Source organism: Rhagoletis zephyria, unplaced genomic scaffold (genome assembly GCF_001687245.7).
Source record: "Rhagoletis zephyria isolate East Lansing unplaced genomic scaffold, Rhagoletis_zephyria_1.1 Rzeph_scaffold_01207, whole genome shotgun sequence".
Taxonomy (NCBI): Eukaryota; Metazoa; Arthropoda; class Insecta; order Diptera; family Tephritidae; genus Rhagoletis; species Rhagoletis zephyria.
The window spans coordinates 59,071-78,041 of NW_016158291.1; the positions used below are offsets into that span (position 1 = coordinate 59,071).

General features: G+C 34.9%; 1 protein-coding gene across 1 annotated transcript in view; it reads left to right on the top strand.

The window, feature by feature from the left end:
• The window catches only part of LOC108363175 (uncharacterized), a gene marked incomplete at its 5' end in the record, with an annotated part of 63,425 nt that extends 54,684 nt beyond the window's left edge, over nucleotides 1-8,741 (top strand). The window contains 3 exons of the mRNA XM_017616458.1: nucleotides 5,634-5,789; nucleotides 6,028-6,299; nucleotides 7,651-8,741. Coding sequence (XP_017471947.1) covers nucleotides 5,634-5,789; nucleotides 6,028-6,299; nucleotides 7,651-8,397 — 1,175 coding nt within the window. The remainder of the gene's footprint in view (nucleotides 1-5,633; nucleotides 5,790-6,027; nucleotides 6,300-7,650) is intronic.
• Between the last annotated feature and the right edge of the window lie 10,230 nt (nucleotides 8,742-18,971).

The window sequence follows — 18,971 nt, forward strand, 5'->3', positions numbered from 1 at the left end:
AAAAAGTAGAGTCGGAATTGTAATGCTCTCGCCCCCAAGGATTTGTTTTTTATCGAAAAAAAGTATATCCCTATTTCTTTAATTTAAATCAAAAATTCAAAGAAATTTTTAGAGGTCGCTCAAATATTATGTATTTTTGTATGGGAAAAAAACTTTTGTTGGAAATGGTATAGAATTCTTGAAAATCAAAATTTTTTGATCGAAAAACTCTGGTTCTCTACGGGATACTTTCAATAATAATACCCAGTTGTTTATTTAACCATTTTTTAATACTAACCATTTTTTATTTTATTGGTCCGCCCATTGCATTTTTCGGGATTTTTGTGGGTTCTTGGCGGACCTATAAATTATAGTTGCGATGAGAAAATTATTAAATAAACAATTGGGAGTTTTTTTTTGACAATCTCCTGCAGATAAAAAGCGCGTTCCGATAGAAAAATATTGATTCTTAACAATTCTATACGTTTTCTACGAAAAGTGGTTTTACGCCATATAAAATACATGGAAAAATTTAGGTGCTTTGAGCGACTTCTAAATATTTTTTGATTTCAAAATAAAAAATAGGGATATATTTTTTTCGGTATAGAACAATCCTAACAATGGTTGGGCATTAGGGTCCAAAAAAAGTAAAGGCAGAATTTGAATGCTCTGAATGCTCTCACCCCTAGGATTGTTTCATACCGAAAGGAATTATACACTTCTTTTTTTATTTCGAAATCAAAAAATATTTAGACGTCGCTCAACAAGCTCAAAGTTTTCTATGTATTTTATATGTGGAAAAACCATTTTTTTTATCGGAAAATTTTGGGTCTTTTCAGGACACTTCCAATAATAATACCCAATTATTCATTTGACCAATTTTTAACATTATCTTTTTTTATAGGTCCCCCAAAAAATGCAATGGATGCGCCCATTAATAATTATAAAATAAAAAATTGGATACTATTCCCTGAAGTCTTTTGAAAAGAAGAAACGTTTTCCGATCGAAAAATATTGACTTTCAAGAGTTCTATACCATTTCCACAAAAAATTGTTTTTCTCCATAAAAAATATGTGAACAACCTTGAGCCCTTTGAGCGACCTCTAAATATTTTTTGATTTCCAAATAAAAAACCAGGGGTATATTTCGTTACCTTAATTCACAGGGGCCCTAACCAACACTGAGTTTGTCACAGACTTTTGAGTATAAGTACTAAAAAGAACGGAGTTGCATACCAGTTTTTAAAAAGCCCTACCTTTTTTTGATACTCTTTTTATATTAAATGTTTTTTGCTTCTCCTGTGAAATAAAAAAAATTGTTGGTTAGAGCCTTTGTGAATTAATTTAACGACTGTACATTTCACGTGCATTTTATGTGCTTCTTACATATATATATATATATATGTATGAACATAGCTGCACATTAACTGTGTACATATGTATATAGAACTATATACATGAGATTGCATTCATAGAATCGGTTTTGAATTATAAATAACTCAATATAGTGTTTATGCACTTATCGCTACCTAAAGGTGAAAAGGTGCCAAGTCCTTTTTTTTCAAAATTTAGTTTTAGCTGCGTAATGACAGATAATGCGAAACTACATCGATTTTTCGTCTTTCCTGAATATTTTCTAAAAGTGGACTTGGCACCTTTTTACCTTTAGGTAACGAAATTTAAGTATATAATTATATCATACATACGTATTTTGTATATATATATATATATGTAGCTATGTAAATATATTCGCGTTAGTACTTCTCAACTCATTTGCATATTATAATATCTCCATAGAGACTATTAAAAATACATACCAGAAAGTACCAAATGAAGCGAATTATATTTAGATAAACACATTAAACTACTCGTACTTATCGAAATGGAGGTAAAACTGATTGTTATTGAAAGTAATAAAAAATTGTTTGAAGTTTATTCTCCCGTATGAAGATTTGAATTTTTTCCATATACTCATATGAAAAAGAGATAATGCCAGTACCTTTAACAAATTAGTTCTAAACAAATATTTAAAAAATATATATGTATATAAAATCTCAGGTATACTGTCTTTATTTAAAGCTTAGTAAACCATTTAGTTTTAAGAGATTTTCATATTATCCTATTACTTATCTCACATTGCTTAGTTCATTTTGCATCGCAAAAAAACTAAGTTTTGTTTCATCAAAATTTTAAACTTTTACACTTAACAGGATTTGCTTGAATTGCTCGCAAATTTGTCTTAGGTCTTTTTTGTTGTATTATTAGAAACTTAGTGGTTGTTTGCACACAATTTGGCTTAAATGTTAACACTTTGCTATACCTAACCTAGGTCGATGAATGTACATATGTAAAACTAGCTTTATGTTTACTTTTGGAATGGGCCCTAATGTTTGGAATTCAAGCATTCATTAAATTTGTTGCTGTAACATAGTTTGGAGTATTTCATTGCATAGTTGTTTTTACATTACATACATATGAATTTATTTATAACTAGTAAATGCCTGGCTTGCTTCGCGACGCCTGATAAAAAAATTTGCGTTGACCAATACAAAACAAGTTCGGAAATCAAAAACAGCTTGTAAAGTAAAAATGATTAGTTTAATTTAAAACAACTGAAGAGCAGAATCTTCCGTACCAATAGGCCAAGGATAATAGCCCTGAAACTATGAGCTCTGATTTCACCTGGAAGATATCTGCATGTCCCAGCAATGGGTTGTGCGCTGGGTTTGAAACCAGTATTCCATTTTGGAACCATTCCATCTATTAGAATTTTGACATCATCCTCACTTTTTGCAAAAAGAAGTTAAAAATTAAAGTTTATGTGCAAAATATAAATAAACACTAAAAGTCTGCTAAAATTTATGGAATGTATAATAGAAAATTTTTTATTTCATTATCCAGAACTAGTGAATAGCCTATAAGCTCTATAAGGCTATAAGAATAGCCTACTCTATAAGTAGACGTCATCCAAAAGTTTTGAAGAAAATCGCTTATCTATTTTGTAAAAATTTGGGACCATCTTATACGAGCATTGTCGGTAAAATGTTAGTCTGATGAATGATTAAAAATTGGCGAATAAATAATTATAAAAATTTATTAAGCGATCGCTGTGGTGTACTGGTTAGAAGTGCCACACTACCATTCCGCACGGTGAGGGTTCGAGCCCAGTTCCGGCCAACGTAAAAAAAGAAAAATAATGTTGTAATAGGGGTCGGCCCCCGGCAGAGTCGGCGCAAAACTGTAGGTCCCTCCCCTTCGTGCGACAACAACAAGTCGCATGCCACAATTGGATTCTAAAAAATTCGAGTAAAAAGTTGAAAAGTGTGAACTCATGCCACTCTCACCTGACGTAGTGAAAAAATGTATCGTTTAAATATTGTATATACAAAATTTGCGTTTTTTAATGGAATTATGCCAGTGCGGGAAGTTTCACCGAAAATGGAGAATTTCGCGGTGGCCAACGGGAAGATAGGCAAAATGAGTTGGCTAAGCGCCAAATCTATTATTATTATTATTAATCATCGATACAATTTTAAATTACATAAACCCAGTTACACGACTTTTTTGTATCCGACGCTTCCAGAAATAAAATAAGAGCTGTTTTGATTAATATTACTTAAACTGGAAACTGTCGAAAATAAGCGCGTTTGTGTACGGAAATTTTATAACCCATTTAGTTCCCAAATTGTCAGTTTGCAACAGATCAACAATAAAAATGCACATCAAATTGCTAAGAATGATGAAGGAAATCGATTCAGATATGCCTTCTTAACTGGCCGTGCGTACACAAGACAAGCAAAAGTTAATTAAAGAGCTATTCAAGTGTTATATAACTACCAGCGGGAAGCGGGGGTTATTTGGTTTGCTTATTTTTGATGACAAGGGGCAATATTTTTTTAAATTTTAATTACACACGCAGAAAAATTTTCCTGCAATCTCGCTAACAAGTGAAGCTGCACTTCCCTCTCGTTTCGAATTTTTTAAAGCGTTTTTTAAGCTATTTTCGTGGTTTAACACTTCTTGGGGCACTTGGTGTTGTAAAAAAAATATGCGCAATTCGATCCCTAACTATATTTTTCTGTAAATAACGTCCGCTTGCTTTAAATTTGTAAAATTACTATTATTTTTTTACATTGTTTACATCTGTCATTTGTTACAAAGGAAGCAAAGTCTAAGAGTCCATCCATCCATACATGTTTATCGATGTTTGTGGTGGATGTTCTCGACATCGATTTTTTTAAATGTGATATATCGACATCGAAAATATCGATGCTTTTTCCCTCGATATCGCAACCCTACTTACGGAAGGTTTTAAGACCAGGGCGAACTCTTGTTAGAACAACAATGACGAACTAGTGACTAATGCCCAGAACTTACTTAAATTATGGTATCAGCACTGAAAGCTGTGAGGAAGATAAACCCGAGCCCCCAGTCAATGATGACGGAGTTGACGAGCTACGAATAGCAATAACACGGATGAACAACAACAAAGCTGCTGGTGCTGATAGTCTGCCAGCTTAGCTATTGAAATACGGTGCCGAGGAGCTGATAAGGTGCATGCATCAATTTCTATGCAGAATATATTCTGTGAAAGACTGAAGCCCACCGTCAATGAACTTATCAGTGTGGCTTTAGGGCTGGAAAATGTATCATATACCAGGTATTCACAATACACCAAGTCCTGGAAAAGACCCGCGAGAAAAGGATCTACATCATCTATTTGTGTATTTCAAAGCCGCTTTCGGCAGCACGAAGAGAAGTTGTCTTTATGCCGCGATGTCTGAATTTGGCATCCCCGTGAACCTGATACGGCTGTATAAAATGACGCTGAGCAATACGGTGGTATTNACGGTGGTATTCAGCTTCGTCAGAATTGAGAACGACTTCTCAAGCAAACAGTCAACGCATTGGCGCCTTGGCACCCATGTCACTGTTGACAGTTATAATTTCGAGAAAGTGGAGAATCTCGTATATTTGGGAACTAGAATTAATACCGCTAATAATGTCAGAATCACTCTTGCCAACAAGTGATACTTTGGACTGAGTAGGCAATTCAGAAGGAAAGTCCTCTCTCGACGTACGAACAACACTCTCTATAAGCCATTCATCATGCCTGTGCTGGTATATGACAACATCCGATGAGGTGGCACTTGGATTATTCGAGAACAGCTTTACAACGACATAGACATAATGCAGCGAATTACAATATAGCAGCTCTGCTGGCTTGGCCATGTCGTTCGAATGGACACCGACACTCCAACTTTGAAAGTATTTAACTGGGAACCCGCTGGTGGTTGCGATGAAAAGACCAGGTGGAGAAGGACTTGATTTCACTTGGTATTTCCAAGTGGCGTCAGTTGGCACAGAAGAGAAACGACTGGCGTGCTTTGTTGAAGTCGGCAGCTCTGATTTTTTTTTCCAAAACTATTTTCGCCATTTGGCGAATTCCAAAATAATTATAGACCAATGGTTTATTCGGAAAGTTTGATGGCATACGCGCATATAAAAAAAAAATGATCCGCCCTAATATACAAACATAAGTATAAATCAAGACGTAAAAAAATCAATAATAACGAAAACCCTTTAATTTCCTTTGTCTTTATAAAATGCATCATTTATAATTCGCCTCTGTAATCATTGCCTTCAATTTTCAGATGGACGTATAGCTTCTATTCTACCTCTCGCAGCGCTTCTTACCGGCACTTTGTTCACCGTAGGCATTGCGGTACTCTTCGTGGTGGTTATTGCCGTGCGCAAGCGACGCTGTCAGGGTGGGCGAAATCTTTGCGACGATAAGGATAAGCATTTAGGTAAATTACTCTGGCGTGCATACACACATTTTTGCGATAATAAATTTAAATATATAAAGGACAAACATAATAAAAACTTTACGCATCGAAATCGACTGCTAAAACACCTTTAGTTGCGATAACTAGCATTATTATTTTTTTGTTAAATAAGTTTCTCTAAAAACAGTGCCTTTGTGTTTATTTAACATTTGTTGACCCACTTGGTGTGTTCTCTTTTGCCTTCTACCAAACCGTTTAGGTATGGATGTTACAGTGACTGCACCACTGGAGACCGGCGCTGGCCATCAACGTTTAGTTGTTGCTTACACACTTAAGCAGGGCATCGAAAAGCAACCGGATATTTTGAATGCGCAAAAGAGTACAACCGGAAATGAGACATCATCACCGCTTGGCAATAGGCCGGGTGGTTTGTACCTGGGCGGAAGTGGTCCTGCGGGTAGTAATTGTGGCGTTGCTGGCAATAAATCAAATTTTACCACTGTGGCGAGCACAAATGCAACGGCGGACTATGTAAGTGCAGCATGTATAAACTGATGTATTTTTATTCTTGTAAATTGGAAAATAAATATTTTGAATTTTCTTGCTATCAACAGTCAGAACTATAGAAATTGGAAAGTAGGGAGACTCAGTTTTTTATTTTGAAATTGGTTAACAATCATGCCGCCGAGACTTTAAAGTTTTCCATACAAGTGAATCGCTCTAAAATCGTTAAAAATTCAAATTTTTTGATCGAGTAAAAATACTTCACTTTATAAATCTTCCAGCTATTTTTGTAAAAATTTAACTCTAAAATATTACTTACTAATTTTTATTCGAAACGTGCGTGAATACATGAAATAACTAATATTTGTGAATAAGAGATGAGATTTATCGATTATGAAAAGTATTTAGTAAAATTTTAAAGTTAAAAATGAAATATTGCTTAACTGCTTGACGCTGTGTTAGGGTAATATTTTTCCATTAAAAAGTTTTTATTTTCAATGATTTTATAGCAATTCTACTAATACATGTATTTTCCTCATAAAATAAATATATGAAAAGCTTCATAGCACAGTGCACAGTGGAAAATTATAGATTGCATGTTTATAGATGCGGATAATAATTAAAACCCTGCCTTTTAATTCGGTGCTAAAAATCTTTTTTAAAAGTTTTTAAAAAAATATATTCCATTCGATTAAAAATTTGACACATCCAGCCTTTTTTGAAGAAAATCAATAGTTAATTTCCCTTTACGTGGCGATTTCAAAATAAAATAAAAATATTTTGGGATGATTTTTAATATTTTTTTTCCAGGCTATACTAGGCAGATACAAAAGCCAACGCCATAACTTAATCATTTGAAAGTTGCACTTTTTGTATTGAAATTTTGCAGGATGCTTATTTGACATTTTTCTAAAAATTCCAAGCAAAAATATTTCGGTGAGATTTCTTTTTTTTTATTATGCATTTTTTTTAGCTTTGGGATAACCTTTAAGTTGTTTTCAACTAACTTTTATTATATAACATTAATTAGCAGAAACAGAAGAATCAATTTTCTTCAAAATTGCTACTTTCTCTGCACTCTTCACTAAAAAAAAATTTAAATTAACAAATAAAATTTAAAAATCGATTTCAAACAAGTCTATTCTAAACAATCAAATCGGTAAATATCTGTGGCCTATAGCCAATATTGATATTACAGTTCAGTTTAAGGCCACTGAGCACCGACCTGAAAAAATTTAGAAATAAAAGGTCGGGAGTGGACTAATTGCTCAACATTTACATTTAACAAAAATAGGCCACATTGCACAAGATATTCCTTTATTTATTATTAGTAGATGAAATAGTGATTTTTACTCAAGTTTACACTAATATATTTCAGGATACCGCCGCAATCAGTTACAACGATCCGGGCAGCACAAACGATCCTCTCAACAGTCCACCTTCACAATCAAGCACCTTAAAATTGGGCTCGGAAGTGCGTAAGAACTATCAAAGTCCACAGCAACCACTACTCTATGACGCTTTGCCGCTGAGCCGTCACGACATCTCGCGATACGACCCGCTTGGCCTCAACTACGGCGGCAGCAATAGTACACTAAATTCTGCAGGTAGTGCCGGTACCGCATCCAATAATATAAACAATACACCAACGGCTGGAACGACGTCCCATTCTTTAATGCAGAATAATCTGAGTAATGGACCTTACGTCAATCATCATACACTGCCGCATCCATCTGTCACAGCAGCAAATTCCAGTCTACATCACTTGCAACAACAACAACAACAGCAGCAACAACATCAATCAACATTGCCAGCTGATGAGCAACTATCCATTGCCGACTATCTGGCAGCAAGCAGTCTAATCGATTATAATTTAAGCAAAGCGGCTGCGGGCTTGCCACCCAGTATGACAGGTGGCGGAGGTGGCAGTGCTCACATGACATTGCCCAAAGGTTTGGGCATAGGCTCAATACTGGGTATAGGCGGTAGCAATGGCACGCTATTAACGCAAAGTTCGCACACAGCGAACACACATACACCAACAGCAACGATCACACAAAAAGCGAACGCAAATCGGAATCATATTATTACGGACACATTACCGGGTCCGGAGAGTTGTGTTTAAAATGTGTAGAGTTAAAGAGAAANAAAAAAAAACATGGAAGGAAACTTACTGAAAATACTAATAAGTAACTAATACATACCTACATATTTGGCGACGAAAATAAATGAAAAGTTAGAGCGATAACTATCAATATTTTCGCTGAGTAAAAACAAAGACTGGTGCAAAACAAATACATACATACTACTCATGTAGTTGAAAATTCTTGAAAAGCAGCGTACATATACTGTATTGTACAAATGCACAACTGCACACAATCCAGTGCAATTGTTTTGTAAGTCTAAATAAACTATAGAAATAAAGTAGAGTGTATAATTTAGGAGAATGCGAAATGATGGTAACAAATAAAACAAGTAAGAAAGTCTAAGTTCGGGCGGAGCCGAACATAAAAAAACACTTAACAAAACAACTAATTTGAGAGGGTGGATGAGTGTGAATATTATTTTCAAAAACTATTTTTTTTCCCAAAAAGTTTGTATTTGAAAAATTAAAAAAAAAATTTAAAAATTTTTATTTTCATGTGTGTATGTGTGATTTTTTTCAAATTTTTCACACGCGCCATTCTCCAGATATTTGGAAAACTGTTATGTAAATCAATTTGTTTTTGTTTTTGTACTCGAAAGTTTTTAGAAATGTATTTATCCAGCTCAAATTTCATATTTATTTATTATTTATTTTTCAAATCAAACACATGAAGTGCTAAGCCCGTACATTTGGTATGGAACGCCCCACATATGTATGTATGTGCTTACTCCTATGAGTTTAAAAGATTTCCCCTCTTCAATACGTTTCTGGAAAGGAAATAGTTAGTATCGATGCTCTTCTCGCGGTTCATACCATACCTATGAAGGATTAACCAATACAAAACTGCACCAATAAGACAAAATCAGTTCCTTAAAGATATGTTCTTCCTTTCACACAAAACTTTCAATAAGACCCTATATATGACTTTTGAGAATCTGATGCCGATGTAGCTGTAGCATACGACCAGGTCGTCTTTTGTGTCGTTTGTAGTTACCAGACATGCGTTAGATTGGGTTAAATAGGGTTAGGTTAGAGTTTAGTCTGAAGCCGCATTGTGATGCCCAGCTGGCCATTACACTTCCTTAAAGCATCTATGTAGATTTTCTAGCGAATCTTATGGGACCCTCTAATGGAATATTCCCTAAATTATTGAAGCTCTCAAAGAAGTGCAGCCTCTAAAGTTTGATGCGCTTTCTTCGGTAAGCGGGTCACCCGCAAAGTAGGTATTGGAAGGATTCTATCTTTTTTCTTTATCTCTACAGCTTCGGTAGAAATCCTAGCCTGGCAGTTATCTTCTAAACTTGTGAGCATAGGAATTGCTATGGAGGTTTTACGATTTTGATGCATCCATTCATCCTGCAATTTTCTGCGCAAGAGTTGATGTAAGCTTAAGTTAAATGAGAGGCCGCCAATCCTCTCTAATCGTCACTAATCGAATGTCGTTAAACATGTTATCAACCGATGAGTTTTTCCCTTGGAAACGTAAAAGTACCGTAAAAAATGTTGCAATGACTTCAAGTTTCTCTTTCAGTCGGACTAAATGCTAATATTGGTGTGTATGTAGATAACTCATACGCCATGACAAGTGAACAATTTATGCTGGTAGGTACATATACATTAAAGGCCTGCAAATGTTGAACTATAAAACATAGCGACATGTGTCGCATCATGCAAGTGCCAGTTCATGTCATGTCGCTCATACATGTTTGACTATGACATATGAAGGCACTGTCGAATAAATTGAAATCAAATCAGGTCGCACATATGAACATGTCAACACAAGCGACACATGCGACACATGCGACATAGGCAGCATTATTAATTACATTGTATATACGTGAAGAGATTTTTCAAGCTGCTATTATAATAAAATTCATAAAAAAATAGCATCGATTCCGTGAAAATGACCAGTTCATGCGAAATAAAATTAAATATTGTNTAAAATTAAATATTGAAAGTGGCATATATTCTACCGCTAAAAAATGTTCAAAAAGCGAGTTATTTAACATATTTGAAGAAATAAAAAACAACGGTGAAGTCATTAAAAATTTTATGTTTTGCTCGCGGTGTTAAAATGTTTATAAATTCAACTATAAGTGTACCTCAAATCTTTTGCGTCACAATTGCTTCATAAAGTACAAATCATCGAAAGATAAACCATTAGCAAAAGTAGAGCCAAACAGCGAGCTGAAAAAAAAGTGTACCCACTTAATGGTTCAGTGGGTAGTTGGTAATTGTAGACGTTTTACTGTTGTTAACGACGAAGGACTTTTAAATCTTGTTCAGTTTTGTGTTTACACTGGCCACGAGTTCGGCAACAATTTAGATGTGAGAGCTCTTTTTCCACACCCTACAACTGTGTCCAGAAATATTGGAAGCCTTTATAAAGATCAGCACAAAATTCTTAAAGAAGAATTGTGTTCTATTAAAGAAATCGGTTTCAGTATAACCTGCGATTTATGGAGCGACAATTATTTAAGGACATCATATATTGGAGCTACTGTTCACTACATAAAATCTGGAATCATAGTAAACAAAGTTCTTGGAATGATCGGAATGGGAAGTGACAGAAATACCGGTACGTTTTTTAGCACGATTATAGACTTCATACCATTAAATTTTTTGATAAAATCATTATAGGTATTAATATTAGAAATAAAATTGAAAGTATACTTAAGGAATTCGACTGTGAATTTAATGAAAGGATCAGAGTAGTAGACAGAGGATCAAATATGCGAGCGGCTTTTCGTTTTGATGAAAATATTTTCTGCATCAACCACCTGATAAATAATGTGCTTGAAAGAGCAATATCAGATACAGCCGAAGTCAACGCAATCGTAGGATCTTGCACCAAGCTAGTTAAATATTTCAAGAAGTCAGGTGTTAATAGTTCTCTAAACACCACGTTAAAAAGCTATACGCCAACACGATGGAACACTGTTTTCTATTTATTAAAATCGATACAATTAAACTGGGTCCATATAAAGCAGATACTTCAAGAAAAACAGGAGACTACTAAATTGACAAATATTAATATAGCAAATATTAATGAAATAATTGAGATTCTTAAACCATTTGAGGAAGTTTCGAAGCTTTTGGAAGGAGAAAAATATCCCACAATTCATCATGTTTATCCTCAAATAAGAAAACTTAAAAAAGTAGCCGTAATAAACGACGAAATTGATTCAGAAACTGTTAAAAAATTTAAGGAGAAAATTGTACATTATATCCAATCTGTGATTGATGAAAACATAAAGGACTTTCATAAAATTGCGCTCTTTTTATTTCCACCGGCGAACAAACTGCTATATTTTTCGGAGAGTGAGAAAAGAAGTATTCATGAACAATGCATAAAAATGTTAGAAACATACAAAAATACATCGGTTATCTTAGACACCACAATGAACTCTGTAAATTCTGAGGATGATCCTTTTAACGATTTTGTACAAGCTGTATTTGCACCCGAATACGATGACCAAGTGCACAATGAAATCGTGAGATATTAAAGTCAGACAATTTTATACCACAAAGAATTTCAACCACTGGAGTGGTGGAAAGCCCATAAAAACGAATATCCTTTGCTTTTCAAATTAAGTGGTTTTGTATTAGCGACACCAGCTAGCTCCGCTGCATCAGAAAGGCTCTTTTCAAAAGCTCGACATTTGCTATCTGAAAAAAGGTCAGTTCTCGGAAAAAACGCAATAAGTGTTAATCAAATTATGTTTTTGCACAGTAACTTCGATTTTAATGCATTGTATACTATAAATTCAAATGAGGAGTAAAGCAGGATTTTAACCGTTAATTGTTTTACTGGAAATGTGAATTGTTTCGTTAAGGTTATTTGAATTTGAATAAAAAAATGTTTTCTTTGTATTATATGGAGTATATAAAAAAGTTTAATTTCAGATTTCAAAGTTAGCTTTTTTAATCAATTATTTATTTGATTTTATATTAAACATTTATTAAAACCATACAAGGCAGAATGAAACAGTAATAAAAATATGCCGCAGAAATACAACAGCGAACAACAGCTTAGCTAAGTTGCAATGACATGCTACAACAGTATGTTTGATATGGAATGACATGGCACAACACATTGTTTGTATTGACATGACATAGCAATGCACGAAATTTTTGAAAACGATATTTTTACAGAAAATGTTGAACTTTGCAGTACTTTAATACATATTTAAAACATTATCCAAATAGGATCATAAATAAGATTTTTAGTAATAACTCAACTACAGCGCCAAGTGTCGGATTAAATCGTGAAACTAAACCATCCAGAGACCCACTCAAACACACAAAAAGTATCGTTAAAATCCGTACAACCATTTAGGAGGATTTCACTCACCAACACACCTACAAAAGAATTAAAAAATATATTCAAAGACACAACCCCTTTTCAAATAGCCCAAATTTTCTCCATGGGTATGGGCTTGATTTCAACTACATACATATCTGAATACTTTCAGAGATATGAAGTATAAAAATTCGATTTATATAGGAGGTGCCACGCCCCCCTTTCCAACAGCTGCCCTCTTTCTTCATGAGTATGCGATTGATTTCGCATATCTCCATACCAAGTTCGAGAACTCTACCATGAACACTTCCAAAAATAGGCAGTATGAAAAATTCGGTTTGTATGGAAGATGCCACGCCCCCTTTTCTAATAGTTCCACTTTTTCCTCAAGAGTTTATTGCGTATTACTCCGTACCAAGTTCAGAACTATACCATGAACACTTCCAGAGATATGCAATATGAAAAATTTGGTTTGTATGGAATATGCCACGCCCCCTTTTCCCAATAGTTCCACTTTTTCTCCAAGAGTATGCGATTTATTTCGTACATCTCCATACCAAGTTCCAGAACTCTACCATGAACACTTCCAGAGATACGTAGTGTGAAATGTTTGGTTTGTATGGGAGATGCCACACCCCTTTTTACAATAGCTTAAATTTTTCTCCAAGGGTATGCGATTGATTTCGTATATCTCCATACCAAGTTCCAGAACTCTACCATGCACACTTTCAGAGATATATAGCATGAGAAATTCGGTTTGTATGGGAAGTGCCCCGCCCCTTTACATATAGATTTTTGTTTAGCCTAAAACCATCCTTGGGACACGTGCGGCAGGTGGCAGTTTCAAAAAAATCGAACAGATCGGTCCCTGGTCCACTTCTCGGAAAAAATGGATCATATATGCTAAAAAGCTACCTACGTACGGAATTTCAAGCAAATCGGACCGTAAATACAATTTTTTCGAATAGATCGGTCCCTGGTCCACTTCTCGGAAAAAATGGAATTTTAAGCAAATCGGATCATAATAAGATTGTTTCGAATAGATCGGTCCCTGATCCACTTCACGGAAAAAATTGATCATATGTGCTAATATATGCTAAAAAGCTACCTGCGTACTGAATTTGAAGCAAATCGGACCGTAAATACGATTTTTTCGAATAGATCAGTCCCTGGACCACTTCCCGGAAAAAATGGATCATATGTGCTAATATATACTAAAAAGCTACTTACGTACCAAATTTTAAGCAAATCGGAACATTATAAGATTTTTTCGAATAGAACGGTCCCTGGTCCACCTACACGAAAAAAGATAATTTTTTTTAGCCTAAAACATGGTGGTTACCGAAAGCTATTTACATACAAAATTTCATGAAAATCGGACCAGCCGTTCACGAGATTATCTGTTACAAAAAAAAGGGACTGCTCTTTATATAATTAGTATAGATATAGATAAGCAAGCGTATGCAAACGTGCGAATACACACAAATTCTATTCTGAAACTATAATGTGCTTCACATAAGGAAAGAGCGATACTGATCGCACCTTCCGTACGGAATCAGCTGTTTGTCTTCGTACGTATGTATNCTTAACATCAAGTTTCGTCAAGTTTCGCCAAACGTCATTTGCTTAAGGAAAGAGCGATACTGATCGCACCTTCCGTACGGAATCAGCTGTTTGTCTTCGTACGTATGTATGTACATATGTAACACATGCAGTGTTGCCGCATTGCTTTTTACCGAAATTGGTCATTTTTTTCTTTATTTTTCATATTTAGTAATTTGGTAACTTATTTTTCAAATTGGTAACTTTTTCGATTCAGTCCTACATGTAACACAGGCCAAAACAAGTTCTGGTTTCACATTAGGAAGTAGGCCGTAAGCATTTCCTTTTACAGAAACACCAGGTTATCCGGAAAGTTTCGCAAGGCGAATAGTTCTTCGGCGTTTCTAGGTTACTATAATTGTGTGATCTACAACAAACTGCTTGATAGTGGCTATTGTTATAACTAAAAATGTGACAGCACTGAACTCATGTAAGTAAAATATAGCCACCTAAAAGTCCACACTACGTTGCTTATGGATTTGACAGACTTTTCGTTCATTTTCTGACAGTCAGTTACGGCAGCTTATTCATATTATAGTTAGCCCTTAAAAAAGAGCTAAAAAAAGTCGTTGTGGCTAAAAATGGTAGCTAAAATTTTTTACTTACATATACATATATAAGTATACACGTAAATATTTTCAATAAGTAATGGTATATAAAAATAATGAACTCTGGAAAAAAAAATAATACTTTATCCAACCAAAAACCTTTTTGTATAAAAGGGGAAATATACGACACCAGCTTGCTGGTTCCATCAAGTGATTGTACCATCAGCCTCGAAGCATTTTACTTACCAGCATGCTGGTACAATATTTATTTCTTTAAAAATGAGGTCGAGGAAAGATCGAAATGATTAGAGCCGAAATTTCATAATTTTTCTAGCATTTTGTTAAGCATTGTTTTTTTTTTGTAATTCACAACTGCAATATCGTGAACGTAATCTTCCACAAACACAGCTTTGACTCATATAGTGCAAGAAATTTCCGCCAAAATACTTTTTACTTAGAAAATTGAGCTAATTTCACCACTCACGACACCAGTATGCTGGTACAATCACACCACAAGGGCCGTGAACTTATCTATTTAAAACTATAGTTAAATCGTTAACAGATAAGTCAACAGCCCCAACACTTTGACAGTATGTATGGATAAAACCGTAAGGAGCATACAATACATATATGTATATATATCAGTCTTTCTTAGTTTAAAAATTAAAAAAAAAACAAATTAAGCATATACAACTTTTTCATGCCAAGTATGAATAAATTCTAAAAAGGGCTAAAAAAAGAGCTAGGGGGAATTTTAAATTTATGTGGCCAAAAAAAGTATGTGGTAGCTAAATTTAGCCACCAAAGGGCTAAAACGGCAACACTGGTCGAGAGTTAGATTTTGCCGTGAAATGTGATGGTTATTTTAATTTACATAACCTTCACAGTTGGCAGATAGACAATCCTCACGAAATGAGAGAAGATCGTTCGCACTACCGGTACAAAATAAATTTATGGTGCGGTATTTTTAATTGTCAGATATTGGGACCTGTGGAACTGCCGCCAACGCTCAACTCTCACAGTTATTTAGAGTTCCTTCAGGAACGGCTTCCAACTCTTTTGGAAGATGTACCCTTAAACCTGCGGCNCCGATGGATTGGGCGATACGGGCCAATCACGTGGCCCGCTCGATCGCCAGACCTGAATCCATTAGATTTTTTCTACTGGCGCTGTCTTAAGGACCAAATTTATTCAAAAACTGTTCAAAACGAAGAGCATTTGCGGGAACAAATAAATGGAGCTGCTGCTGAGATAGCCCAATTGAGTTTAAGATCTCTAAAAGCGTCTTTTCTTAAAAGGTGCCGAGCTTGTATTAGAGTAGAAGGTCGCCAATTTGAGCATATTTTATCAATAAATGTATAAATTTTTCTTCAAACAACTCATGTATATCTTATTTCACGTGAACCCATCCTTCACAAAAAATATTGATAGATATAGCCCTTGTTATAGACTCTAGTCCGAATTCCGGTAAGTAACATAAAATAATGTCAGGAGCAGGTAATAATGTACCTTTGTACTATTTAGCGTGTCATTGGTCGGTAATAAGAGCAACTTAAATTTAAATCTATTAAATACATTCTAGCGTGTCTCAGTCCTTTGCCCAAGAAAGCGGCTATAACTTTTTTTCTATTCGAAACAGTAAGAGTGGCACCTTTCTGAAATCTTCATTAAATTAGCATTTTTTTATGTAAGGTAAAATTATAGCTCAGTACATTTTTTTTTTCACCAGAGATAGTCGAAGTTAGGGAAGAAAAAATCAAAAAGTTAAAAATCTCAAAATAGTCATTTTATGATGGTTCCTTAATATATTTGAACTACATTGTATTTGAGTATGGAGAAGCAACTATCTGGAAGTATTTTACATACAAAATTTACTAAGTATAGCCTGGTTTGTAGATGCAGTTAAAGAAAATACATGAAAAGGCACGTTTTTTTTTAATTCAAAAAAATTTAAATATTTCAAAAACGGTAGCACTTTTACCTGAAAATTTTGTTTATCAGAGAGCCCACCCCCCACCTACCTTCCCCTAAAGTTTGGCAGGTTACTTCTGGGACACCCTGTATTTATAGATTATGTTTTACAATACTCATTTTAATATGCAAGTTTCTTAAATTTAAATTTTTACCAATTTCTTAAACAACAAATTTTCTTAAACAACAAAATACAATATATGTAACTTAACAATAACAACGAGTATGATTTAATTAATAGAAAAGAAAAAAGTAAATCAGAATAAAATAGAAATAGTGGAGAGTGATAGAGAAAATGTTAATGCCCTTACACAATGCTATCAGTCACTTTTAAAATAATTGTAGATTTGTGTCTTGTAGTTGACTCTTTATGGTCTCAGGTAATGAATTCAAGACATTTACCGCGCTAATGAAAAATAGTCTTCATGATGCTAGGTAAGTAAATTTTGGAACAATAAAACTGTTGTGTCTCTGTGACCTTACTGGTATCAGCTTCTCAAACAGGTAGGCAGGTATTTTAAATACAGTAAGTTTGTAAACAAATATATAATTCCTAGCGGCCAAATAGCTTACATCACTAGAACCCAGGATATTTGTTCGACAGGTAGAAATGTGCTCACATCTACCAATTGCATATACATAACTTGTAGCATTGTTGAATGCTACATTGAGTTTATCACAAGATATTGAGTCCAGGTTGCTGTATACTACCTCATAGTAAGTGATGATTGGCATGATTAGTTGGAGAACTAATTTACGCCTGGTTTCCAGTGGCGTAAATGTTGCAGAAACTCTCAGCTTACGCAGTATTGCATACACGCTGCTCACAACCTTATTTATGTGCTCAGTACAGGTAAGTCTAGAGTTAAGAATAAAACCCGAATTTCTTATCTTATCCGTAAAACTAAGGGGACTGGTACCTATCCACAGTTTTGGAATACAAGCGACATATACCGCACTATTAGATACAGGCAATACATACGATTTTGACGCATTTAAACATAGAGAATTTCCAGTAGCCCAAACAGAAATAGCAGACAAGTCACTGTTTATTTTGAAACATAAATCCTCAACGAGACCAGTACGACTGGACAAGTACAATTGTATGTTATCAGCTTACGCATGGACATTCACATATTGACAAACAGAAAAGACATCATTGATAAAGAGAATAATAACAGTGGGCCAAGGACAGACCCTTGTGAAATACCAGCATACACAACTTACATACTGACTTAACCTTCTGCGTTCTATCCTCCAGGTAGCTAACCATAAGTTTCACCGCACTGTCTTTGAAGCCGAAGTAATGTTTGAGCTTCGAACACAACAATTTGTGATTCACTGAGGCTAACGCCTTTGAGAAGTCGAGTAAGCAAAGAAGTGTCAGGTCGCCATTGGCAAAGTTAATTCTAATATCATCCAGTATTTTGACCACTGCCGTCGAACAAATATGTTTTTGTCGGAAGCCAGATTGTAGTGGAGAAAGCAGACTATTTTCTTGCACAAATGCACAAATTTGCACAGCCATTAAGTTTTCACAAGCCTTCGAAAAGACAGCCAGTATGCTGATTGGTCTATAGTCGCCAGCATAAGTAGCATTCGTCTTCGAAACTGGCAAAATTATAGCTTTTTCCAAACTGCTGGAAAGCATGAACTGGTAAAACAATGTGTGGCGAATACTGCGGCAACGCGAAGCGAACTACGAGAAATAGGCAGAATGTTCGAGGAATGACGTAGAATGTTCCACAAAGTGAAACGTCAAGTTGGATGAACACTGCGAACAGCGAGAGAAAGAGAATGAGCGATAAACTTCAGAACGTTCTAGAGTTGCCATAAGTGCGAGCGCAGGTATATAAGAGCCACGACACAGCGGAGTTTAGTTAGTTACGGAGTTACAAGTCAGCAAGCTACAAGTAAAGTGAGCGGAGAATTGAGTTGCGAATAAGCAAGCTATAAGTTTAATTGTGTTAACAAGTAGTAAAGCGTTGTTATTGCTTTAACAAGTATTGTAAAGTGTTTTTACTGTATTAGCAAGTATTGTAAATTGTTTGTTGTACAATAAAGTTAATTGTACTACAATTTGGTCATCGTTAGCATTTATTTAACAATCCAGCGATACGAGCCCGAGT